The sequence below is a fragment of the Coptis chinensis genome, chromosome 1, assembly GCF_015680905.1.
Source record: "Coptis chinensis isolate HL-2020 chromosome 1, ASM1568090v1, whole genome shotgun sequence".
NCBI classification, from domain to species: Eukaryota; Viridiplantae; Streptophyta; class Magnoliopsida; order Ranunculales; family Ranunculaceae; genus Coptis; species Coptis chinensis.
In genome coordinates, this window is record NC_141456.1 from 11,294,882 (window position 1) to 11,322,078 (window position 27,197).

Sequence of the window (27,197 nt, forward strand, 5' to 3'; positions counted from 1 at the left end):
AAACGGCGGCTTTCCGTGTTTTTATCGGTTTTATTGAATGATTTATAAAAGTTTTTGGGTGAAACTTTTCCCTTTTTGATTTAAAAGATTTGTCTACAAAATAGAAAACGAGAACTAATAAACGGCGGCTACTTTCCCTTAATTTTTCTAACCTAAAACTATTCTGAAATCTCAGCAGGTAATTTTTTCTATTTCTATTGTCATGTTTAAGTGTTGAACACTTTCGATCGTATAATGTTTTTTTTTTTTTTTTGCAGGAGTCCATCACCAACGGAACTTTAAACCATGTCTAGACCAGGTAAAACTCTCTCGGCAATTTGGTACCTATTTTCTTCAATATATAGCCTTGTATTTCTGCATTGTAATATAATACTTAGGATATAAATCTTTCTTCACCCATCTAAACACTCATTAGCTCTTTTCTTTCTTTCTTTCTTTCTTAAACATGTCTTCATCATCAGCATCCATTTCCAATGTACGACGAAATCCTTATTATTCTATTCCACGTCCTAATGCTTCTGACTGGCTGATTCCAAGGGGAGTTCACTTTGCCCCGACCGAAGCTGAATTAGTGGGCCACTACCTTGCTCTAAAAAGTTGTGGTTCAGATCCTTCTTGTGAGATAATCAACGAGATGGATGTGTATAGTTACAATCCAGATGAACTTCCTATAGGTAAGTCAATCAAAAATTTTTTTTTTTTTTTTCTGGTATAGCATATTAGCATGCAATTGTATGCTCGATGTAGGTGTAATCTCTCAAACATGTAATCTTGTTTGTAACTCTTCTTGCTTGCATAGTCTTGAATTTTGTATTGTTGTCTCCCGAACCTATCACTTGATTGTGGACTTTTATACATTCCTCCTCAGATGTAAGCTTGTACAAAAAGTTTTTCCTTTTCTTGTCCTATTAAAACTTTTCGATGGCAATGTAGTTCTGTTTGCATCCATGCTTTCTTTGTTTATTGTACCGGCTTCAATTTATTGCCAAAATTTTCTGTTCCACTGTATTAGTCCTTTGTGATTCAGCTTCCTCATGAAGACATACATAGGATTACCCACTGCCTCACTTCCCCAAGTTCTTCAACTGTATTTAGCAAATATTTTTCTCTGTACCAAAAGTTAAAGAACTTGAATGATTTTTTCTTCTGGTTTCTCTGTATCATCGAGTGACTACCATGGGGGTGTGTGGTCTGAGATCGTGATTTAAAAACTCAAACATGATCTCCATATTCACCGTCCATTTGCATTTTCTCTCTATCCAGTTTGCCTAATCCGATCTTCATGTTTGTTGTTCCATGTGAATAGATTCCTTTAACATATCCTAACCTCAGATGTGGTTCAGAAAATCTGTAAATTATAAGACCTTACTTCTAATCCTCCTACTTTCTCTTCAGGTTTTAGAATTGAGTTGAAATCCCCATTCCAAGTTTCTATAACTAATAATGCTCCTCCATAACTCTCTTCTTGTGATCATCTCTGTGCTAGCATATACTACTGATATCACAAACTCCTCCCCAGTTATTGTAGCCATTTCCATAGTTATGTGTTGAGTATCCTTCTTTAAGACTGTTGTTGTACATACCCTAGGGTCCCCGCAAAACCATATGTTTCCCCCTTCACTGCCATTATAGTTGTCCTCTATATGCCATTGAGTGAAGGTTTTTGTGGCTACTTTCTCTCTATTTTTCTCCTTGACTCTTGTCTCTACCAATCCCATTATATTGATGTCATACTTCTCACCATATGTTTAACTTCAACTTGCTTAAACGCTCTATTAAAACCCCTCATATTCCAACAAGCAAAATTTATCATTAAAGAGGGTGAGGGTGTGTACTGGGACTAAGTTTAGTCCCATCTTTTCTGCTACCAGTAACTGTTTTAGCCCTCTCTGATGTTTCTCTGGTGTCTTTCGCTGGTATGGCATCTTTCTTTTGTGTACTCTCTTCTGTCTCTCCACTTGTTATGAATAAGTGCTTGAATCTATTGTCCCCATGTTGCAGCAGCTGAATCCTTTGCCTCACTTCTTCTGCAATTTCTGTATCCCCTTTTTGTGTTTCTGCTGTACTTGAGTCCTTACTGACTTCTATTATCCTCATACCTTGGCCTGTAGCCTCTTCCCCACCTGTTTCCTTTTCACTTGCAATGCTCCTGGGCTTGCAGCTATGTTTTTTGGTTGGGGACTCCCATCCTTCCTCATCATTAATGGTCTGCACCTCTTCTACTTCTAGTTCCTGTCTCTTTTCTTTTCCTATTGATTCTTTGCCTACTGCCTCTTTCAAAACACCTTCTTCCTTAGACTCTCTGTTAACATCTTCATGTTTTGTTTCTCTTTTCAACCAAACTTTGTTTCCCTCCATCTCAGACTTGGGTTTCTTCGGGCATGTTTGGTCAGTATATCCGAATACATTGCACATTCTGCAACATGGGGGCTTCCAGTTGTATTCGAATGACACCTTGTATGCACATCTTTGATCTAGGCTTACAGGAATGTCTGCTGGGTATGCACACTTTGATTCAATTTCTATGCAAAGTCTTGCATATGAGGTTCTGCCCATGCTCTCTGTGACTCGATCTGTGAACATCGGAACTCCTATTGCACTCCCCACTTGACTGAACCCATCTTTGTTCCACATTTCCATTGGCAATCCTTTGACCACAACCCATATCGGAATCATCTTCAATTCTCTTGTTTCTGCCTCCACAAACACAACAAATAGCTTGCTTGCTATATGAAATGATCCAATATCCAGGACTACCTTCCGATCATCTTCCTTCTCAAATTGGAATGAAAACATCGTGTCCCCATAAGGTTTCATCGTGAAGTTCTTTAGACGCCAAGTTCTACTAACTATTTCCTTTACATAGTTGTAGTTCAATCTCTTACCAACAAACGATCCAACCACCAAGTTTTCGAACTTCTTGTTAAAGGCAGTAAATTGTGTACTCTTTACGTGAATGATTGGTTTCCCATTAACTATGGTAGGTGGATAAAGCTCAGTTCTTCTCTTCCAGCAGCTGTCTTCCCAATCACTTCAGCCCATGTACTTCTAGTGTTTGAAGCCATCGTAGTCTTTTCAATATTCTCCTCGTGCTCGACAACAGCAGTAGAACTTCCTTCTGTGTTCACTGAGTTACCTTTCATGGCAGCAAAGTTTCCATCTTGTTTTGTCTTGCTCACCTCTTCTGCTGTAGTCGAAGCCTCTTTGTCACTCGCTGTTGCTTCATGATAGCATAATGCTATATCCAGTGCCTCATCCATAATTGGATCTCTTTCACTGGTTTCTGCCATATCAAGCTTTCTCCTGAATCTCTCCAAAGGTCCAGTTCCGTACTTCTTGAGAAACACAGACTTGACAAATTCCATATCCTCATCCTCATTTGTGGGTGTTTTACTCTCATCTTCCTCTCCTTCATTGCAAATCCTAGCTGGTGTGCTAGGGTTTACGGCTGCAGGAACCCTAAACTCACTTGTTTTTTGCATGTTTTTTCTGTTTTTCTTTTGTTAAAAGACTAAAATACCCCTAAGGCTTAAAATCGCCCCTTAGAAGTCCCCATTAACAAACTCTCAATCTCATTCTATATATTCTCATTTTCTAGTTGCAGAAAGCCTTTCTCGAGGAAATCCACCCTTTGAGAGGTTGGTAAGTCCCATCGACTCAAAAAGGTTAAGTAAGTTGTCTATCCGTCTGACACCTTTACATCATCGCCTTGCTCGCATCAGTATCAACATCAGATGAAGAAAATCTTCTTTCAACGAGGTAGGGTGGGACTGGTTAGAGCTTTGTGGTACCCATAGTCTGTCTAGTGTCGATGGAAATGTTACTTTGAGATATGTTTGGTAGAAAAATAGTTTTTGGGTTGTTTGCAGAGCAGGATATCCTTTGACTAGGAAAACTTTGGAAGAGTGCACTAGATTATCCCTTTTCCTTTCTATGGTAGGTCCAAAATACCAGTTTCTTTGGTAGAATGAGAACGAAATTGGAAAATTTTTAGTTGTCAGTATCTACTGTTGAGACCTCTTGAAATGCTCTTTCATGTGATTTCATTTGAAAAAATTCTTATGCATAGCTCTAGCCGTTGGGCGAGAGGTGCTTTCGTTCTGATGGTGCACGAGAGCACTTGAAGCGAAGACGACCAATGAGTGAAAGGCTTTCTTACTTACAAAAAAGTGGTTGACTTCAGATCAGCGAGTGCAGATGAGTTTTGACTGATCGACTAGGCACCACAAAGCAAGCATGAGGGAGAGCTCAAAGGATTGAACCAAGACAAAGGCTCTTGTTGATAGAGCAGCCTGGATATCACATTTTTCGGGCAGGAAGACTTTTAGATTTTTCGCTGCCCTTTTCCTCTGATTCTTCTGCTTTGTAGAGTATACGCAAATGGATGAGTGATCAGAAGTAACCCCTGGATTCATAAACCCTGCCTCATAATCTGCATATTCACCAATCCATTCTGCATTTACAAGAACCCTATCTAGCTTACAACTCATTCTGTCTTCCTGTCTATTGTTCCAAGTAAGATAGTTTCCTGTGTACTTCATATCAACAAGGCCTGGCATGGTTGCACAATGTAAAAAATCGGCAAAGTGTACTGGCCTTACCTCAGTGCTCCCTACTCTCTCTTGAGAGTCCATTATTGAGTTGAAATCCCCCAATCCAAGGCATTTGGATTTTGCAGGCCCAATCCATTATGCTATTCCACAACACCCTTCTTTCACTATTAGTGTTGCTACCATAGACAAAGGTTGCTATACATTTTTTACCATTTCTAAGCTCCACCTCCATAGTAATGCACTGCAACTCTTTCTTCAAAACAGTAACTATGCACTCATTTGCATCCCAACAAACCCAGATTTTACCTAGTTCACTGTAATCATAGTTCTCAATAACCTACCAGCCTGCACAACATCTATTTCTGATTCCCTGCATGTTTTCTTGTTGCACCCTTGTTTCTAATAACCCCATGAGCTTTATACTGTATTTTCTGATCAGATCCCTTACCTCCATGTACTTGAATTCCTTATTGTACCCTCTCATATTCCAGCATCCAACATTAACCATTTAGACTTTGGTGGTGGATTATAGTGATTGTACTTGGCAACCACTGCAGTAGGTTTTTTTGGATCCCCTCCACTTGTATTCTTTATCTGAATTCCTGGAATCTGTGATGTTTCTCTTCTGACCCCATTAGTTCCTTGCTTCTTTGGGCTACCATGCCACTCTCAACTGATTTCTTCCCTATTTCAAGACCCCTTTCAGTGCCTTGCTTCTCATTCTGTTCTGGAACTATCTGTTGCTTTTCATTCAAAGCATGGGACGAGGGTTTGCGGAAACGATAGCTCTCTCTATTTGTTGCAAATAAAAGTTCCCATGCACGCTATGCTAAACTGCGAAGACTGCGAGGGGAAAGATTGGCTATTAAGGCAGGAAGGAAGTCAGGTCTAAAAGCCTATTTTCTTTCTTCTCTAATAGCCTTTCCCGGAGCTGGAAGCAGCCCTACAATAGAGGCAAGGAGTCAAGTTGGAGCCAAACACAAGAGAGAGTCCTAGTTCATGCTATTCCGGGTAAGCAGGAGCGAAGTGTACTGAAGTATTGTACTATAAAGAATAATTAGATGAATTGTATAAATATTAAGATCCCCTTCTCTCATCCCTGTCTTCACTTCATGGTGAGTGGCGAGGTCTCCTAGTCCAATAGGGAGTAAAAAAAGGGGGCAAACAAAAGTATATAATGGCGGAGGAACGAAGTCCAAAAGGGGCACGGAGTGTACCAAAAAGAACTGCTTTGACGGGACTGGACCTCCATTCAAGGTAGCCTACCTAATTCTAGAATTTCTATAATAGAGTACTAGCTTCGGCTGGGGGACTAGGAAGGAGGCCAAGAAAGCCTTATGAATGAAATGCAAGGGCGAGCTAACAAGGTCTGGAGAAAGGAATCGATCGAATCGTTGCCTGGCAGGGATGGTGAAGACAGAGGCAAGTCCCATGGGAGCGGGAATCTACACCTCTTTTCCAAGTCATCGAGAGCGACCTTTCCTTCCTTCACGCGATAGCTAGCTGAGCTGAGGTCTCCATTGATTATTCACGATTCAATTGACTGATTGAGCAGACGATAGTGTTCGAAGGGTCTATAGATTCAAGAATACATGGAGTTAGCTGCCCTCACAGCCCATGTTTCAGCCTTTCCCCGATCTGAGGGCGGAGCGGCATGGGCGGTCGGAAGTAGATAAGAAAGAAAGTAATTATCCTGGGAGAAAGAGAAAAATAGAGTTATTTATCTAAAGGACGGAGAACTAAGGAAAGCACCTTACCCTTTCCAATACAATACCTACTGATAAAGAGGCTTAGCTCAAAGGCAGAAACTGGAAAGGAGATATATTGAATGAAATCGTGAACTGGAATCGATTAAAGGAAAGGGAATCGAAGTGATTACTTGCTACAGCAATGGTTGAAGGTACTGGGGCATAGACTATCTATTCTATACAATACGCTAACTCATAAGTTTGAAAAATCGCTGAGGGAAGCTATAGAGTATCTAGAGTTATCTATTCCATGTCTTTCCCAAACCCCCTAGCCCTATACCCTTAGTCAAGTAGGGGCCACTACTAATCAACCTGCACGCAGTTAAGGAACCTTAGGACCAGTAGGCTATTAAATCTTCCTTCTCCAACTCTGGTTAAAGTTTGTGTAACTTATTACCTACGGAGAAAAAGGAACTCCCGAGCAGAGGGAGGGCCGCCCGTCCTGTTACTCCTCTTCAAGATGTGAGCTCTTCAGGACTCGACTCGGTACAGCCAAGCGAGCCGCTTCTTTCAAAGATAGCTTTCTTCCTATCCCACGGCGATATCCCTTCAAGTTGTCTTTTATGTTCTGAACCAAAGCGGGTGGTTGATGACCAAAAACCAAGTGTTGAGCTGATAGGAATAGAAAAGAGCTTCTTTTGGGTCTCAAAGTGGATCCTCTTCTAGATTGGATTCGAATCTCAATTCGTCCAACTTATCCCATTGGCAGCTGACCGAGGTTCATCGATTTCAGGTTTATTTCCGCTAGACCTTGACTACCGAGGACTGATCCACGTCGTCCCACTTTAGGACTGATTTCACGTTATGATCCAGCTCTCTGTCGTTAGTTCGTTCCTACACCTCTTTTTCTATGTTGGGGGCTTATGCCTATTAAAAGGGGGACTGGCTAGGGGTGTGAAACGCAAATGTTCTTAAAATAAGATAGCCGGATCTTAACGAAGAGGATGCTTCTACAGGGAGATATGGAATAGTTTCCTAGTTCACCAGGATAGCCATAGAGGTCAAAGTGAAGGCTGCTGGTGAGGATGTTGTTAGCGACGAAGAACCATTGGCGTGTAGATCACGACTGGAGTCTTTCTTTCTGAGGTCCCATTCAAGCTTTCAAGAAAAAAGAAGAGAATGAGAAATACTTAGACTTGTAGATCAGGACAAAAAGAATGGATTAGATCCAGCCATCTTATCTATGTAGCCTTAAGGCAGGAGCTTTGGTGGATCCGATCCCCCCAAGCAAGGTGACCGAAGGGCTTTAGCAAGAGCTTTCCTGCTTTCTGAATCTGAACCGGAATCGGCGACCCTTGCAACTCACGCCCAATTCTCGATCCGTGCTTGTAGCCATTTTCCAGCAATGAGCCTAGCTACCATCATACAGTTCTCCGAAAGTCGTTGCTTCGGAAATACTAGATACCTCAGCTATGAAGGTGGTCGAGATGACCTCGAATGAATGGAATGAGTCGGGAGCTCGGTCGTTCTCTATGTCCACAAATGGGATTGACGGGTTATGAGAGATCAGTATATCATCCTCAGCATGAACTGTGACCAGATGATTCTTGACAACATATTTCACCTTCTGGTGGAGACTAGAAGGGACGGCCCTGGCTGGATGCACCCAAGGACGACCGAGCAGAAAGTTGTACACTGCTGGAATATCTAAGACCTGAAAGGTGATCTCAAATGTGTAAGGACACCCACTTCTACCGGCAAGTCAACCTCTCCCATGACTTCTCTCTTAGGTCCGTTGAATGCTCAGACAATCGTGTTAGAAGGGCGTATTGTAGCCCTATCCAATCCCAGTGTATGAAATGTGACCAGTGGCCATATGTTAAGTGCCAACCCGTTGTCGACTGGTACCTTGGCTAGCTCCTTGCACTTCACTGCCACATAGAGTGCCTTGTTATGTCCAATTCCCTCTGGAGGAATAAAAACATCTGTGAAGGTGATCGCGTTGCCAAAACATGACCTACCAAGTGCTTCAATTTCTCAAGAGTGATGTCTGACAACGGTACGTGTGCCTCATTCAAAGTTTTCAACAGAGCAGCCCTGTGCACCTCTGAAGCCATTAACCAAGGATGGAGATTTGTGTGTGCAAGCATGTGGTTCAACTGCTCGACAACATTGTACTCGCTCTTCTTAATGTGTTTCAGGAATCATGTGACTTGTTCATCAGTTACTTTCTATTTGGTAGGTCCCCTTTCTTTTCCTTTTCCCTTCTCTTTTGGACCAAGATCCTCTGGCTAAAGGCTTAGGTCAAGTCCTCATTAACTCGATTAGGCCGACTTACCCACCAGTAGGTTTCAGTTAGTGAGTTCTTATCTTCCTTCACTAGTCATAAGAATCTTGAGAGCGACCGGCCAAACCCCACCTAATTAGTCATGGCCTATGCTCGCAGGCTAGCATAGTTGAGTATTGCTGCAGCCCCCAGAAGGAAATGAAATCCACAAATCAGAGTTTCCATCGCCTTCACCAGCAAAATCCCTTACGTCACCAAAGAGTGATGAAGAAGCGGGGTTGATCTAAAGGGCAGTAGTTCCTCATTTTGAGTTATTAAGTTAGCGCGGTCACGCATGAGCAGCCTCCCTCATATCCTTATGTTGCGCTATGAATCATGGGCTATAATAAGGCCGGACAGACTCATCACTTAATATCTGGTGAATAGCACGAATGAATTCACCATTTCGAACTTTATACATTTCAGCCTATCTATCTAAATAAAGAACCCCCCATGCTCCTAATGTAGAGCTAGAACTACAGCTACCGTGGAATCCGCGATCACACAGGAGTACCTCACCTTAAAAAAAAAGCACCTCCTTGATCCTCGCCCTAAAGCCAACGTGGTGCTCTCCATTAGCTGCTCAAATCTTGTGCTCAATGAGGTCCCGGTACTTCTTCTTGGAGCTAGGCTAAAACTCGTCCACATCTCATGTCCGAACGATCATCTCCCGTTGTCCTTCCGGCTTGCTATCTCTTTATCTTGAATCCTTCGCGATGGAAATGCCCTCTTCTCCCAACCCGCAAGCACCCACTCCATAACAAAGCAAGCAGAGAACTAGAGATGGCGCTTAAGCCTAAAAATATACCCCTTGTGGGAGCTTTAATATTAATATATAGATAGATATATTGTATTGGTGTTGCAACATGAGTTGGCAAGTACCAGCATTTATGCTCAGTTAAATCTCAAGTAAACCATGTCCCATTTGTAAATTCAATATGGTTTACCTTCATACACAAAAGGTTCAAAACTACTTAGAGATGTGCATGTTAGGTTTTGCAAGCATATCTGCTACAAAATTAGCTTCCCTCCGTGAATGAGTCATAGTCCAGCTATCAAGTTTCCCTTTAACTGCTAGCGACCCAGGGCCGGCCCTAACTTCCAATAGGCCCTATGCAAGTTCTCTAAATATGGGTCTTTTTGTTTCTTTTTTTCATGGATTGGGCTTTTGTAATGGATTTCTATTGGTTTTTTAACACTATAGTAGCCTTTTGTAAGCAGAACGAGGCCCTTGTTTTTTTTTTTTTTTTTTGGGACTCTATGCAAGGGCTTAGACAGCATGGGCCCAGGACTGGCCCTCTAGCCACCTACTCTTTAGTTCCCACGGTATTGAGTTTTTACCAAAACTTATGACGGCCGCTTTTGAGTCGGTCTTCCACCCCTTAGTCACAGCTACCTATCACGGACCTAGACTTGACACTTGCTAGTTACCGCGATGGCACTTAGATTACTCCCAATATCACTGAAGTCATCCTCCCCAATGCCTTACAAGAATATAAATCCCCAAACTTACTAAGGAATTAGAATGAGCAACTAAGAGAATAATGAGAACAATAGAGAACACTAAGAGTATGGATGTAAACACGACACACTTGTATTATTAACGATTGGTTTACAAATGAGAACCCCCTGTTTTAAATATAAGTCAATTATTGTCATGCATTAAGCTACATAATTGGTATTGACACCAATTTTCCGGCTATAAACCGTATATAAGGAAAAAGGAAAGCATCATTTCAGTCCCTTGAAGGCAGCTCCCACGCCTGCTTGGCCTGGGTTACCTATAGAAGCCCCATCGGTATTGATCTTCACAATGTTTGCTGCCGGACGTAACCATCTGCACTCAGTACGTGTACATAATTGATATATTAGTTGGTGCCAATATTATTGATTCAATAGTACCAGAAAGTTCAAAAAAAAAATAGTGAATGTAAAAACAAGAGAATCATTATATGCGTGATCTAGTTTGTGCATATATAGTAAGATGAATTTGCAATTCCTAACCGGTGAACTTTGAACTATTTAACTTTCAGATGGACATTTTAGTATTTAGTGACCCTGTGATGCTTTTTACATGAATTGACTCTGTGGCTTATTGATAATATCTTTTTTCAGATGAATTTGTGCATGGCACGAGGAAGGAAGCATTCTTTTTCACTAAAATTCGTAGTAATAGTACTCGCTCTTCAAGTAAAGGCTTTTGGAAGGCCTGTGATGAAGAGAAGCAAATAGTACATAACAATGAAATTATTGGCTACAAGAAGATATTGGTTTTTTTCTGGGAAAACGGACAAAAATCTGATTACCGGATGCAAGAGTATAGTCTAAGCAGCGATGATTTCAACCTAGCAAACAATGTATGTACTCCTTGGCCAACTTGTTTCTTTTGTTACATTTGTAATTGATGCACTTCATACTATATTGTGTTCTGATTTTTTTTTTGGATAATGAAGAAATTCTTATATTTTCTTATTCTCTCATGGTGCCAGATTGAGCATCTTGTATTGTGCAGAGTTGAAATCAAGAATCACACGAGTACTTTGACAGAGGAAGGCCTAGTTCCCCCAGAAAGTGCAGTTGAACACTCAGACACCAACATGAATGAAGAGACACCAACATGAATGAAGAAACACGTACGTACAATTTGCAAATGACAACACCGTCTAGCCAAGGGAGCTCCTGATTTTCGTACTAGTAAAATCAATGCTAGCAAGCAGGAATTGTGGCTCAATATAAGGCCCACACACCAATTTATACAAATAATGAGGTTTTTATTTCCCAGTTATTTAGGTGGAACAATTTGTTGAGGATTCTAGCTCAGATTTCAATGTAATTTTTGTGTGTGTGCAAATACAAGGTCGTGACCCAAGAAAGAAATAAGGGTACCTGTAGGGGAGTAATATCCTCATAAGGTTATCATACACGCGTAGAGTATAAGGCGAGTTCTAAGACCGACCTGTGAGCAGTTCCCTTGTGAATACGCATGTGCGAAGCGAACTCAGGACATTGACATCTAAGACCGACCTGTGAGCAGTTCCTTTGTAAACACGCATGTGCGCAGCTTAAGCGAACTCGGGACATCGACCTCCAAGACCGATCTGTGAGTAGCTCCTTTCAGGTAGGTGGTATAAACAAAGATGGCTCGGTACGAACACATGGCCAAAGACGAGCGCCCGAATAAGGTCACCACCGGGGAGTAATCATTACCAAAATCTTATTGATCCTTCTCACTTCCAGAAATAAGGGCGACCGGCCAACTCCCAATCATCGACACCACGACTTATAATATAACTAGCCCAACACTCATTCCACGATCTCCACCTTACACGTGTACAAGAAACACCGCGTGTCTTCCTGGATTGACATTTTCTTAAGCCTATAAATACCACCTGTTTGAACTACCTCGGACCTGATTCCTCTCCCCCGAAAAGGAAAACCAAAAGAGGATCGTGTGGCGGGTTAAACTCCACAAGCGAACTCGGTCCTTCCAAAAGATCTCAACTCTCTTCCCTCATCCTACGCAATCATCAAGGAAAACCAAAACCCACTTTTACATTGGCGCCATCTGTGGTTTCGATTCCTTGAGAAATCACATTACCCTAATGTAAGGGAGTAATATCCTCATAAGGTTATCATACACGCGTAGAGCATAAGGCGACTTCCAAGACCGACCGACGTGGCGGTTCCCTTGTGAACACGCGTAATGCGGCGAACTTCGGGACATCGACCTCCAAGACCGACCTGTGAGCAGTTCCTTTGTGAACACGCATGTGCGCAGCTTAAGCGAACTCGGGACATCGACCTCCAAGACCGATCTGTGAGTAGCTCCTTTCAGGTAGGTGGTATAAACAAAGATGGCTCGGTACAAACACATGGCCAAAGACAAAACGCCGCGAATAAGGTCACCACCAGGAGTAATCATTACCAAAATCTTATTGATCCTTCTCACTTCCGGGAAATAAGGGCGACCGCGCCAACTCCCAATCAGCACACGACTTATAATATAACTAGCCCAACACTCATTCATGATCTCCACCTTACACGTGTACAAGAAACACATGTGTCTTCCGGATTGACATTTCCTTAAGCCTATAAATACCACCTGTTTGAACTACGTCAGACCTGATTCCTCTCTCCCCCAGAAAAGGAAAACCAAAAAGAGAATACGTAGGCAGTTCGCTCACAAGCAAACTCGGTCCTTCCAAAAAATCTCAACTCTCTTCCTTCATCCCACGCAATCATCAAGGAAAACCAAAACCCACATTTACATTGGCGCCGTCTGTGGTTTCGATTCCTTGAGAAATCACATTACCCTAACTCAACACTTTGCACTTCTCAAACCCACGAAGCATGGTCAGCCTCGAAGCTCAGGTTCAAAACATTGCCGAACAGCTGGGTGTAGGGGTGGGCAATGGGCCGGGTTGGGCTAGCCCAGCCCTAAACATTTAAAGCCCTTCAAATATTAGGGCCGGGTCGGCCCGGCCCTAAAGTCAATATAGGGCCGGGTCACAATTCTAAACCTCAAACCCTTACCCTACCCTAAGCCCTCTTTAAAGGCTTTAGGGCCGGGCCTATATATTTTCTTTTTTTTTACTACATCAGTTTTAAAACTCATTTATATTACAAAAATGTACAATAATCTACAAACTCAAAGTCCAACCAATCTAGTAATAATCTTATATAAGTCCAAAATTTTAAAATGCACATCCACAATCTAATGAACTGAAGTACATCGAGAGTTTGGAATTTGTTCTTCCTTGTACTCAAACCTCACTAAAATTACATTTTAAATTGAAATACATAGACAAATAATTATATTATCATTTTAAAGGAAGAAGTAATAGATATAAAGAAGAAACATAATAGTTTTGGTTAAGGGTCATGGAAGTTGTTAAACTATTTGTAATATCATAAATTATTTCTATAATAGATTCAAACAAATATAATATTACATTTCTTCTAATTTAAAAGTGATTCAAGCTTTGTATATGGAAATGAAAATATTGGCTTTTGAACAAGTGATGGAGAAAGATTTGAGATTACAAATGTCATTTTTCTGACAAAGGTTGTTTTTTTGTTTCTATGTTACAAATGTCTGCTCTGTATTTTGCTTTAATGGTGTGGAAGGAAATCTTTAGTTTTAGACTTGGCTTGGATGTGAATAAAAATATAATTTATAAGAAATAAGTGAGAAAAGAAATTGAGAATAATAAGTTATGAACTTTGACTTGATGATCAAAGGAATAAAGTCTTATTTTTATTAGGCTAGTGCTCATTGTTCTTCATGGTCGTTAAGTTGACAAGTTTTTGTTATATAAGACAAGTTATTGGAAGTACCCTTAGGTGTAAGTGATAAATTACAAAGGACAATGTTATTTTAATTGAAAATATTTAACAAAGAGTTCGACAATTATGGTATGTGTATTTATAGTGAAAGTGTGAAACAGGGCCGGTTAGGGCTTGGTTAGGGTCGGGCCTATGTTTTAGAATCTTATCCCTAGCCCTACCCTAGAAGGCATTAGGGCCGGCCCGGCCCGGCCCTAAACTTTGTGAAGGCTTTAGTTGTGAGGGCTTTATAGGGCTTAGGGTCGGGTCGGTCAGGGCCGGGTTAGGGTCGTTAGGGCCAAATTTCCACCCCTAGCTGGGTGTCACAAATGAAAGTATTTCCTTGCTTTCGAGCAAGAAAAATGCTACTTTATGAACCCAAGTCGATCGCGTGTCGGCGAAAACCCAGCCGACAATGTTCTTTGAAAACGGTATCAACGAGGTTAATCGCCAGATTAACGAATTGTCACATAGGATCGGCCAAAGTCGCGGTCGAAAAAGACGAACCCATATTGTTCGAGGAAGATGTTCAAGACATACCGCGCCTCCCGTTTGTGCGATGTTCTCGATAAAATCCTCTCCTCAAGATTTTATCCGACCCACGTTTTCCCATGTATGACGGCAAAGACTGTCCCGGTCAACACGTGGCTCGATACATTCGAGTTTGGCCCTACGGTTCTTACGAGTATGATTATCTTCACCGTCGATTATTTCCCGCCCGGTCTCCGAGGATGGCGCGCTTGATTGGTTTTTCTCTCGAGCCCCGATTCTATTAAAACTTTTGAGCGGCTTCTTCGACCGTTTGCTAGCCGATGCGTGCACAACAGGCGCTTAAGAAGCGGATCTTGATTCATTTGTTCGATTATCCTTCCAAGAAGATGAGACCATTCGCCCGCCATTCTTAGAGGCGGTTCAAAATTTGCTGCTTGTTGTGCATGGAAAGTGGATCTGAAAAGAATCTTTTGCCACACCGCATTTTCAAACGCTTTGTCGAGTCGTAATACCGACCTGTCGAGTCGCGATGAAGGAACGCCCGAAACGTTATCCGAATTGTATGCCCGGGTTGACAAGTATATCAAATTGCAAGAAAGTTTACAGTCCAGTGGTTTAGCCGAGAACCAAGAGGTCGCAGCGATCTCTGATCTTACACCGCATGCCAATCAGCGTTCCAGGTCGCGGGCACCAAAGACGGGCACCCGCCGTGATAACAACAGAGAATTCGCTGTCTTGACACGTTATCCTAGTTACATCCTCGACAAGATCTGGCGAGCCGCGTACTTCCGCCCAGACGTGAAGCAGCCAGCTGACCGCCCTGACAAGCCATATTGTGCTTTCCACATAGCCAAATGTCATGAAACGAATGCGTGCTGGGGGCTTAAGCACTATCTTCAAGACCTTGTCGAAGCGGGTCACATTAAACATTACACCAACATTCCTGACGGTGATTTGCGTCATAAGCTCATGGCTCACGGCGTGTAGACGGTCTCCACCTCGGCCGAGTCGCGTGAGTCGCCTCTCCCATCACCGTCATCATCAAGACTTCCAAGCTCGCCCCGTGAGGGCGTCCCCAAGAGCGTTCGTCATGAGCCTGAACAACAACTCCTCGGTCGGGATAACACTTCGCACCATTCACATGATTACTTTCCCGATGATTCGATCACCTCATCAAGAGAGAAAAGACGTCGTGTTGGCGCTCTTCATGAAGTATATCACTTTACCTCCCAAGCAGAACATGCTCCGCGTCACTCAGGCCGTCATTCAGGAGATATCATTTTCACAGAGGCCGACCTCAACAAGGTCTGCCTTCTTCACAATGATGCACTCGTCGTCCATGTCAAGATCAGCGACTGGACAGTGAAGCGTGTCTTGATCGACCCGGGGAGTTCCTGCGATATTTTATTTTACCACACTCTTCAAGAAATGACTTTACCCAAGTCAGTTCTGATAGACCCGATTGCCCCCTTTATGGTTTCAATGGTTCCAGAGCCGACCCAGTCGGTGATATTATTCTTCCAGTCTCAGTGGGTTCTAAAGAGGACAAAGTCAGCTGCAATACGCGCTTCAGCGTCCTGGACATCCAGTCGTCTTATAATGCCATATTAGGACGACGATGGATCCACCAAATGCAAGCTGTACCTTCGACGTTGCATCAAGTTCTCCGTTTTTCAGGCCCCAGAAGATTGATGGAGCTGAGAAGCAATTAGCTGGAAGCATATCAGTGTAACCAAATCTTGTCAGTAGGAAAGACCGACAGTACACCATTCCACACAAGTAGCGAACCCATCAGCTATACCATGGCCAAAGACCTAGTTGCAGAGGTCAGAGTCAACACATCCAAACAGCACGCTGGAGGCTCCAGTAAGAAAAGGAAGTCGTCCAACTACATTCCAGACGCCAATCCAGCCGTTCCCGTTCCAATGGATTCGCAGACACGTGTTACACCTCCAGCCTTCCTGCCGACAGTTACTCCAGCTCCTCTGGGTATGCCCACAGAAGCCATTCCAGTTCCTATCCTCGTCACGACCATTCGTCACAACAACTACATCCACCGATCTACTGGGATTACCCAGAAAATCCAGATCGGTGCTCATTACAAAAATTAACCAAGTATCGAACTGCCACTTTCGTGGAAACCTGTTCTTTGTAGGGAAAAGGCGAACTGCTCAGGCAAGCCTGAAAACACAGCTCTATTGTTAACTCTCGTATAAGAGAGGGAAATGTAAACAGAACTTACAATCCATGGCTGACAAAGCCAAATCAAGAACACCTTATCAAATCTCATTGATGACATGCTTATCTTAAGTGTCTTTGCTAGTCGGCGGTATGCGAAATGACCTCAGCATCACACGCATCTCATGCCCTCGTCCATCGCTCGCAATCATTTTCTTCAGCGCATCATACTTCTCGTCCAGAGCGGCATAGGCGATACAGGCTTCGGTATATGCCTTCTTCGCTTTACGGGTCACCTTCTGGGACTTCTTAGCATAAGCAGTCACCACAGCTAATTCCCTTTCTAACTCCGTCACGTCCGTCACTAACGCAGCATTCTCGGCCATCACGTTCTGGTACTTGGTAGTCATCACTTCTAGTTTTCTCTTGTCTGCCCCCCCCACGCAGCTCGCATACACCCTAGCTCGACGTGAGGGTTGTCATCCATCTCACTGGTTTGGACAACTTCCTTTAACTTATCATATCTTGCAAGAAACTGCACGAACGAAGTTAACGAATCAGTTTGCTTTGGTCACCGACATAACAGCCTAGTGTGTCGTGACCTTACCAAACAGGCAGCCATATCCATCGTCCCCAGCAACGTCTCCATATCCTCATCTTTCACCTCTGCCTTATCACCATCCAGTACGATCCCCTTCAGAACACTGGTCGCTATGGGCGCCGAGTGGAAGCTACAGTTTGAGCGTTTCACCATACGCTTCTTCCCAGTCTTCCCCATGTAGTAGAACTCGCTCCCCACATCACCACAAATAGCGGGGACGAACTCTCACCAATGGCCCATCAGGACCTTTGCCTCGGTCGCTACACTCCATGGCGTGACGATCTGTGTCGCCTAACCGCTGCGGCGACCTAAACACAATGCCGCCCGCTGCCGTCCGATACTCCTCCTGGTGGTTTATGACCCTTTGCCTCTACGCCGGTAGCTTTCCTCTTCCCGCGATCACCATGCACGTGAGGTTCAAACTCCATCCTCTCCATGATCAGCGGAAAAGTTTCCCTCATGTTGTCCTTTCCCCTCGCGTATGGATGACACATTGCCATGATAAAACCTAGGAAACAAACGTATTCTCACATGAGATACAGTTTTATCCCAAACTTTTCTCAACGAAAGAATACTCACGGAAGAGAATGAACATACCTGAATAAGCAGCAATGGAGGAAATGCCGCGACAAGCGAAAGCGAGCAAGATTACAGACTGAAGCTTTAGCACGAAGACAAGCAAATACTTGTTTGGGTATTCGATGAGCGGTTTTTATTCCATAGGAAACGCCTTTTCCTAAGCGCCTCATAATTACCTTGAGGCGTAAACGCCATCTGCACGCCATCATTATGTTCCTTGAACGCTCCAGTATCCCTCCACGTGTCGACGCGCGGGAACACCTTGCCGTTAAGCGACGCGAACAACAACACAATTCGACCTCCTTCACGAACCCGAATCCAACGATGCGGTGGCCTCGATCTGAGCAACACCTCACGGTGCAAGCAATGTAACAACAAGGCGCTCATGCAAGCTTTACCAAGCATAATGCGGGGAAGTCGTCAGCGCAATGTACCTACCACGCTTTGATCTCACCAATATACTCACACGTAACTATGCTCAAGCAAGCGATTCACACATAATAGGGGAACAACCAACAAAGCGTAGCATACACACAAACAACGACTGCGCTAGCTTTACGTAGCAAGTTAGTCGAGTTGCTTTGAGATTACTCGGAAATCCAACCCGACTAAACAATATTTGTCCTCACATGGCCCCCAAAACGAGAATGGGATACCGGGTCACTCCGCGATACTTGCACATACAAATAAAAAGGCGACGCCCGGGTTACCCTAGGAAACCCGGCTTTATTGTATCCGCGACTTATAAAGGCGACAACGATTATAACAAACTTACAACTCGTCATCTCTGGGCTCCATAATTAGTTCTACAGGCATCAGCGACTCATCAATCTCAACATCTCTCCCAGTCACCATCACAGAAACTCCATCCAAGTCTAAACTCATCAACCGCATCGGAGCGGCGGCGGACATCGGTTAGCGATAGCATAATCTCCGGCATGACCTCTGAGGCAGCAGGAGCGCCACTCATCACTCCCGGTACCTGTTCTACCCCGGTGTGAGATGTACAGCGTGCATGATCTGTCCTCAAAGCGTTGTAATCTGCCTCTAGTTCAACGAAATCTGCATCTAGAACGTCATAGGCTTTGGTAGCGTCCTGAGCAACCTTCTTGCAGTGTAAGGTATACTCGTTCAGCCTACCAATTTCCACAGTCGCTGCTAGGACGTTCTCTTCCGCTCCCTGTAGTTTTTGCCTCAAATCTTCAACCCGGTATCTTTCGGCATCTTGGCGGACTTCGGTAGCGATGAGCTTTCTTGATCTTCCGGTTCCTCGCGTTCCATCTTGAGGCTTCTGGGACATTTTTCAACTCGTCGACGACTTCACCATTGCTTCTCTATCGCCTCCATGGCTGGGCAATCTCTTTCAACTTCGAAACCCACTTACCGGTTGCAAAACACACGCGTGGTTAATCGCCCGCGAGAATAGCGGCGTGTATCTGGCGATTACATTAAACAAAGATCGACCGCGCATACCAAGCATTGCGCCAATCTCCATTCGCCTCGAGTTATCGACCAACCCTTTATCATCCGGCTCCTACGGTTGCCATCCGGTATTATCTGTTCTAACAAACAACCCGATATCTTACTCGATCGAAGCTTCTCTGATCCAGCTGCGCTTCCGCGGTTCGTGGTGCTCCATGCTCGTCCGAAAACACAAAGCGCCCTTCTAGCAAATGCGCAACCACAACCGCCTTCCCTTTCGCCTTGCGCGCGCCAGCTTTTCGCTTTTGCCACCGGATTGGATTCACGCCCGTCCGGTGCCGAGGCGGACCCCCAAAGTGGCCAAGTCCATGACACCTTTCGGTCGTGCTCCACTCTGGCCGAAACCATAGCCCCCAGGCGGACCACCATCGAACCGCCCCTGCTGGCTGGAGCTTTCCCCAAGAGCGGGCCGCGCTACTTTAGTCACTCGAACAGCGTCTTCCTCAGAGACATAGCGCGGCCTCTTCTCCGACCTGCTCCTCGCTCGAGGGTTGAAAACCACCGTTTCCAATTCCACAGGCGCGTTGATCGAACCCCTTCGGACGGGCTTCGATCCTCGACCGCGAGGCACCACCTCCTAGCGAATTAAGCCTCGTGCGCCATCGCGCCCGTTGCCTCTCCTCTCACGTTACCAAGTCACTCGTTCGCGCCTCCATCACCTTTTCCCTTGTTTGACCTCGAGCTCGATCTTTTTGCGCCTTCCTTTTTTCTCGGATCGCAGGTCCACCCTTTTCCACAAGAAGTGTGCAACTTCAGGCAGCTTCGCTTGCTTTTCTTCACGAGTCAACCGCGCGAACCTCTCTATCTCCCCATGATCAGTTCGCTTCTTCACAGAAAACTCTGCAATCAAAGTAAAACAAGGGCCTGTTAGAACGGCTATCAAACGTTAAAGTAAAAGCAACAATGAAAAACGTTCCTACCCAGGGATATGTTACAAATCCTAGTTAAGCAATATACACCCGTCCACGGTAATTACCAACTAGCAACAACGGCCTCTTGGTCCAGCCTCATTGCTTACTCCATCGATCCGCAGTAACGCAGCGTCGTCATGGTTTGCAAGCTAAAGTTGATTCCCGGATCGCCTTACCACATAGTGCTCCACTATGTCGGATACCCCCTATGTCATATTCCCCACTCGCGTTTAACGGATCAAACACCTTAAACAATCTCGGGTGTTACCAACGAACCGACAAGGAGACTTCCAACAATGGGCGAAGTCACATACCAATTCGAAACGGTATTTGCATATCGCTCTCGGTGGCCCTCACAGATTATTATTCCACCATTCGGTGGATTGTATTCCTCACTCTGAACATTTTCACTTTCGGTACGTGGTTCGTATATCTCCGTGTCGGGGACATTAATCCCATCTGTTGCCCTCGGTTTGGGGAGCGAGTCCGCAAGACGACGGTTTACACTTCTAAGGGGCACATCACTTGATGGCGACATCTCCCCTCGACCTAACGTTACTAGCCGCCACCTTCGACCTAGATCGGGTATTACCCTCATCTACCCTAGCTTCCTCATCCAACTTCGGCATCAACTCCGGCGCTACGCTTCTTCCTCCTCATACTCCTCCAACTTAACGATATCTCCCGAACTTTTTCTCGATCGAGTATCATCGAGTTAGACATTATAACGAGTCTTTTTATCAATTACGCCGCCGTAAACCCTACAACCTTACAATGACCTCACGTATTTAACAAATCGCGACTTCAACGAGAGGAATGCAAAGAAAATGGAAAGATAATAGCGGCCGAAGCACTCACGAGGAACCACAGCTTGCGTTTTGCGGAAGAAGCAAACACAAAATACCTTTTGTGATTCTCCCCCAAATTTGATTTTGTATAAACCGCCCGTTCGGTTACCAAGAAGTTATGATTACAGCTATGCTCTAGCCCACACCGTGTTCCAAGATCTTGTCTTTTCAGCGATTCAGGTATAACGCTACCGACCGCGTTTCTTCCTCAATTGCTATGATCATCCGCGTGCATATCATCCACCCGCCTTCCCTTTCCCGCCAAATTGTCAGGCCACATGATTCAAAAGTTGCACCATCCCAGTCGAATCGTCCACTCCAGATCGCTCATGCTCCACACGTTCTTCCATTTTTATTTTTCTCTCTCAACAGAACGTTTCCCGTAACATAAACACTCTACTGAGAGGGGGTTGTGTAGGGGAGTAATATCCTCATAAGGTTATCATACACGCCAGAGCATAAAGGCGACTTCAAGACCGACTGTGGCGGTTCCTTGTGAACACGCGCGTAATGCGAAGCGAACTTCGGGACATCGACCTCCAAGACCGACACGTGGCGGTTCCTTTGTGAACACGCATGTATGCAGCGGCTTAAGCGAACTTCGGGACATCGACCTCAAGACCGATCGTGAGTAGCTCCTTTCCGGTGGGTGGTATAAACAAAGATGGCTCGATGCGAAACACATGGCCAAAGGCGAGCGCCCGAATAAGGTCACCACCGGGGAGTAATCATTACCAAAATCTTATTGATCCTTCTCACTTCCGGAAATAAGGGCGACCCCGCCAACTCTCAATCGACACCACGACTTATAATATAACTAGCCCAACACTCATTCACGATCTCCACCTTACACGTACAAGAAACACCGCGTGTCTTCGGATTGACATTTCCTTAAGCCTATAAATACCACTGTTTGAACTACGTCCGGACCTGATTCCTCTCTCCCCCGAAAAAGGAAAACCAAAAAGAGGATCGTGAGGCGGTTAAGCTCCTGGCGAACTTCGGTCCTTCCAAAAGATCTCAACTCTCTTCCCTCATCCCACGCAATCATCAAGGTAAACCAAAACCCACATTTACAGTACCCAAGAAATAATGATGGATTTTTTTTAAGATGTTGGTTGGTGTTCTTTGTAATTTCATAAAATTAAGCAAGTAATGAAATACAAAAAGAAATAGCCAAAGCAAAAGATGGATAACATTGACTTGGCAAATAAAAGTAAAAATATATAACGCAAAGAGAAAAAAAAAAATACCGTGCAAAATGCAATGGTTCTGAAATCAACTCTGTACAATGTGTATACAATAAAAAGCACCATTAGGCTCCACTCACCACAAAATGCTAAGAGAAGGGCATAGACAACAAATCAACATAATTTCTAATTGTTACTATACATTTACCCGATCAGGTTTTTGCACTCAAAGTTGCAATGTTCTATTCTGCTCTTTAAAACAATGTAGCACAATTGTGTAATTTGTGTCTGTGTATGCTAAAAGAAGGTCATAGACAACAATCAACACAATTATAATTGTTACTGTAACTTTACCCGATCAGGTTTTTGCACTCAAAGATGCATTATTCCGCTCTTTAAAACAATGTAGCACAATTGTGTAATTTGCACGTGGGTCTGTTTAGATTGCAACGACCTATAATAGTATTTTATTTAAGAAACAAATATCGCTAAATTAACACCCATTGTAATGAGAAGACAGAGTACTGGCTTCCAACCTTGTACTTGGGGCAGGGAATCGGGTCGGGTATATCTGAATCCGACCCAACCCGATTACCGAATATATCGGATTCGGATGTATTTTCATATCCGTTTATTTATTCGAGTCGGGTTCGGATTCGGATATTATAAAACTATTTGGATTGGGATTCGGATATAGCATATCCGACTCGATCCCTACCCTACTTATACTTAGCAATCTCGGTCGAGGAACATTTTCAGCCTTATACTCAGTGCCGGCCCTGGAGACAATCCACATAGGCGGCTGGCTGGGGCCTTGACGGTTATGGACCAAAATAGGGCCCCCATTAGCCCGTCTTTGCCTAGATCCAAGTCATCCAACTATAGTCTATAACTCTATATCCCACTCAAAGCCTATTACAATTTTACTCAATATTTTTCAATGCTTTTAGGCCCAAAGCAGGTCCTCATGCCTAACCACGCCAAACCCATTAACTCTCTTGTCATGAGGTGTTGCTATATGATGTGTACATTAGTACATATAATATGTCACACGATTAACAAATGGGACCCTATAACACCCCGTGTTTTAGTTCTCTTATTTTAATAATAATAATAATAATGAATAATATATAAAATAATATAGGATAACTATCAGTTAAGGATAAAAGCCCGTAGATAAATGGATAAGGGTTGTCCTTGTTTTTCGGGGAGTCTTCGCACGTAGAGTTTTGGGAAAAAAACACAGCGAGGGTTTTAGAAAAAAAATGGGAGTCTGACTGAAGGAAGGAAAGGAAAGTTTTTTCCTGGTAGCTGGTTGATAATTGGAGAACGCTACAGGTGAGTAGCTATTTTGCTATTTCACCGAACTTATGGTTTTCTGTGTATTGATACTGTTCATTATCCGTGGTATTGGACTTCGTGCCATCTGTTTTATTAAACTTTATTGAATTTCGGATTTGAATTTAACTGTCGAAACTGTGTTAATTGGGTAAACTGTCAAAGCTTTGAAGAGCAAAGCTTCGAGGAGCGTCAATGGCGGCTCCTCTGTCCATTTGCGTGACTGTTAAACTGTTGTGTGGTGGGGTTAGTGGGATTACCATTGGTGGTGGTTGGAGAGTCGGGTGGGCTGTTGAAGCTGGGTAAAAGCTTGAACGGCTATTAATGGCAGCCAAGAAATCGCCAGTAACTTGTCATTGTTGGTTTTCGTTTTTTTTTATTGTTGATGATGGGGTTGAAGTGTTGTGGTATATTGGGTAGTGTAGAGATGAGGTCGAATGGAGTCTTTGGGAAGCTTGGTGGAAGCTCCCAGGACTTGTTAATGGCGTTACTGCCAGTGATACTGGGACTTGGGGTTTATGCGTTTTAACAATTGTTTGAACTATGTTTGGTTATTGGTTGGTTAGTGGTGGTTGAGAGTTGTGTGGGGCTGTCGATTGGAGCTTGGAACAAGCTTTAATGGTGGCCGAAACGATTTTAGATCTAGTTTTGGTGATGTTGGGAATGGACGATTTGGGTTTTTTGTTTTCTTTAATGTTGTTGGGTTTCTTGTAAGGATTAAAATCGGTGGGTTTGTGTAGGGTGGTGTGTGAAGGTTGTGGTGGCCGATTTTGGTGGTGGCTGGTGGAGTGAAGAAGATGAACAGTAATCCGATTTTGGGCTTGGGCCAAAAACATTAGTTTGGTTGGGCCGGTTTTTAGTTAAGTTGTTATGTGGGCCGAAATCTAATTTAAGTGGTTGGGCCCCTTTTCTATTTGTTTTGAAATTTATGGACCAGTTTAATTTAAAGTTTTGGGCGAACTTCGGTTGTGTTTTGGGCTTTTGTTAAAGTATAAGTTTTGGACCCGTTTCTAATATTGTTTGGGGCCAGTCCATTGGACTTAAAATAGATCTAATTGGGTATTTAAATGTTTAGACTTCCGGGTTCTAAGGTTTGGGTTTGGCCAGTTAGGTCCGAACCATGGCCTTAACCATGAGCCCATGAGTCATACACCTTTGACCTTAGTCATGAACCATGGCTATGACCCTGAACCGGTCGAACATGAAAACGACAGTTTGACTTCGACCATGATGGTTGACTTTGACCAGAGTTGACTTTGACCAGTTGACCCAATTTGACCTTTTAACTCGGATTATGATTTGGGTTATTAAGATAGGTCTAGGAATATTAGCATACTTGACTTTAGGCTAAGACCTCTATATATACGTGTGTATGTGTATTAACTACTATGTGATTTTCTTTGTATTTTTTATGATATGCAACGTTATGACACTAAGACATCCCTGAAATTAATAACGCGTAAATCAAAAATACAGGAATCAAGATACTCATTCGTTATCTTAAATGATATATAAAATAAAGTTCAATAATGCGTAAATAAATTTACCGCACTCTTTTAGAACTCCACGACTCAAGTTTTGGGATTGAGTTTTATGACTGTTGATGTCATATGTTAGGTGGGCATTTATTGAATGTGCCATAAATGGCCCGTTAGCGTTATATAGGGGTATTCATTGAATGTGCCATGAATGACCCGGGTATTCATTGAATGTGCCATGAATGACCAGATCGTTTGGACTGCCCTAGAGAGGAACTAAGGTATTCGCCTTGCGGGTTAGTGGTATAAATTTGATTATGTGAGTGTTTGGGTTTTCTTTTGAATACCTAATAAAATATCTACATATGATATATAGAAGTTCTAACTTTCTTTTGCAGGAGGGTAGGACTTAATAACATTTTGTCTTGGGGGCGGTCCTACCCTTTATCTGGCCGGTGGATATCGGTAAGTTTTAATTCAATGGTTTAGATATTAAAATGAGGTATTATAATGAGTTATATAATGGAAGTCTTGCTTGGGAAGAAATTATGCGGTTAAAATGACGGAACTACCTTGCCTTCCAAGTCGTGAATGATTGAGTTATGGGATAAAATAAAGTGATTGTTTTAATAATTAAAGTATGATAATGGTTATATGTGGTTAGTCTACTCATACCAAGAAATTCCATTTCTTCAACCCATGTTTGTTTTGTTTTGCAGCGTGGGTGTGTTCTTCAGGAACATAGGTGGAAGGCGGATGGAACCGCCAAGTGATTGGGATTCTCACTGGGCGAGTCTGGGAGTTTAGTTTATTAGGTATGATCTTTTTGGGAGGATGTAATAACGTAGGTTACATTTTCATATGACATGAAATACAATGTTGAAGACCTGTTATTCTTAAAGTTTGTTTATGTTTGTATTGGGATGGAAGAAAGTTTTTAATAAAGTGATAGTTGAGGAATTTGTTGTTAAGTTGATCCTGTTGTGATGTGGGTTTTAGGTTTTGACATGTGTTGTATCCCCCGTCATAGCCTGGGTTTTTAGACAATTGAACTAAGTGATGGTTGAGATATTTATATTTCAATTATTCATTTTTTTTTAATTGTTTAGAAATTCGGGCTGTGACAGACCCCATAACCAAGTTGAGCTTATAACATTGAGTAACTTACCCACAATACTTTTGTTCGTATTTCTAACTTTAAATTAAGTTTTATCTTGTTTAACCGTGCATAATAGACTACTATATCAATTTCTCCTTCAAATTGAGTCGTGTTTTTTTCGTTTACCTAGGCCACAATTTTGGAACTCACCTAGGCCCCCTCGAAACTTAGGGCCGCCCCTGCTTATACTGAGCAATCTCGATTGAGGAGCATTGACAAGGAGATCGAGATCAAAAGCTTAACTTGTTAGAAACACTTCTATACACCAACGTTCATTGTGCTAGGCTGTTAGCCCAAGGAGTGTGTGTCGGGGGGGTTTGTCTACGGGCGCTACTTTAGCAGTAGTAGTACCTAGCAGTCATAGTGCCACACAGATGCATGGCTCCTGGTTGCATAAAACACTAATGATGAGTTTATGACAATTGAGTTTGAAAAAATACACCACAGATGAGCTGCTACCACTCTTAAAAAGAGTTGTGCTCGATTAAGGCAGCTGTGTAGTAGTCCATATTATTGTTCAAAGAGGTTAGCGCAGCCACAAGCTCAATCCCTCTATAGTCCGAATCCACGTATATAGAATAATATATGTACGGGTTATCCCCTAAAATCATACTCTTAGTCCCCATTAAAAAAAAAATGTACTCTTAGTATTAGTATGTCTTCCAATAATAAATGTAGATCACCTATTTTCGATGAAGGGTGTTGAGATATAGAGTCACATGCAGTGTATTTGAATTTGAAGCAGTACACTCCAATTGATTGGTTTAGAGTTTGATCTAGAGAAAACTTAATGGAGTGTTCAGATTTATTGTTTAAACAAATGATGTCTTACTCTAATCACCTAGAGTGTAATCACCGCCTCAAAGTAACGTTTTCTCAACCTCTGCATCAATATTTTTTTATGTTGCTGAGTTTCGGGTTTTTGCTAGGTTTAGTTAGTGTTACCCCAGCCCCAGATGAGCCAATTAGGACTTTCCCCCACTAGATAGGCAATTAAATTAGGGTCTTCTTCTCCAAATACACAAAAAAAAAACACAGTCAACTCAAGT

General features: G+C 43.1%; 1 protein-coding gene across 2 annotated transcripts; it reads left to right on the forward strand.

Annotated features, from left to right (window-relative positions):
* The first annotated feature begins 70 nt into the window (after window positions 1–70).
* LOC147522112 (NAC domain-containing protein 96-like) lies at window positions 71–22,095 on the forward strand. Of its 2 annotated transcripts, XR_015212303.1 has the most exons (6): window positions 71–178; window positions 258–298; window positions 462–674; window positions 10,683–10,924; window positions 11,057–11,449; window positions 22,063–22,095. XR_015212303.1 is itself a non-coding variant. In XM_086591187.1 (5 exons), the coding sequence occupies exons 2-5, from the start codon at window positions 286–288 to the stop codon at window positions 11,186–11,188; spliced, it is 600 nt and encodes a 199-aa protein (XP_086447313.1). In that variant the 5' UTR covers window positions 71–178; window positions 258–285; the 3' UTR covers window positions 11,189–11,454. The 2 variants fall into 2 exon arrangements, 1 of the variants encoding a protein (XP_086447313.1); XM_086591187.1 differs by lacking the exon at window positions 22,063–22,095 and having other exon boundaries at window positions 11,057–11,454.
* The last annotated feature ends 5,102 nt before the right edge of the window (window positions 22,096–27,197 follow it).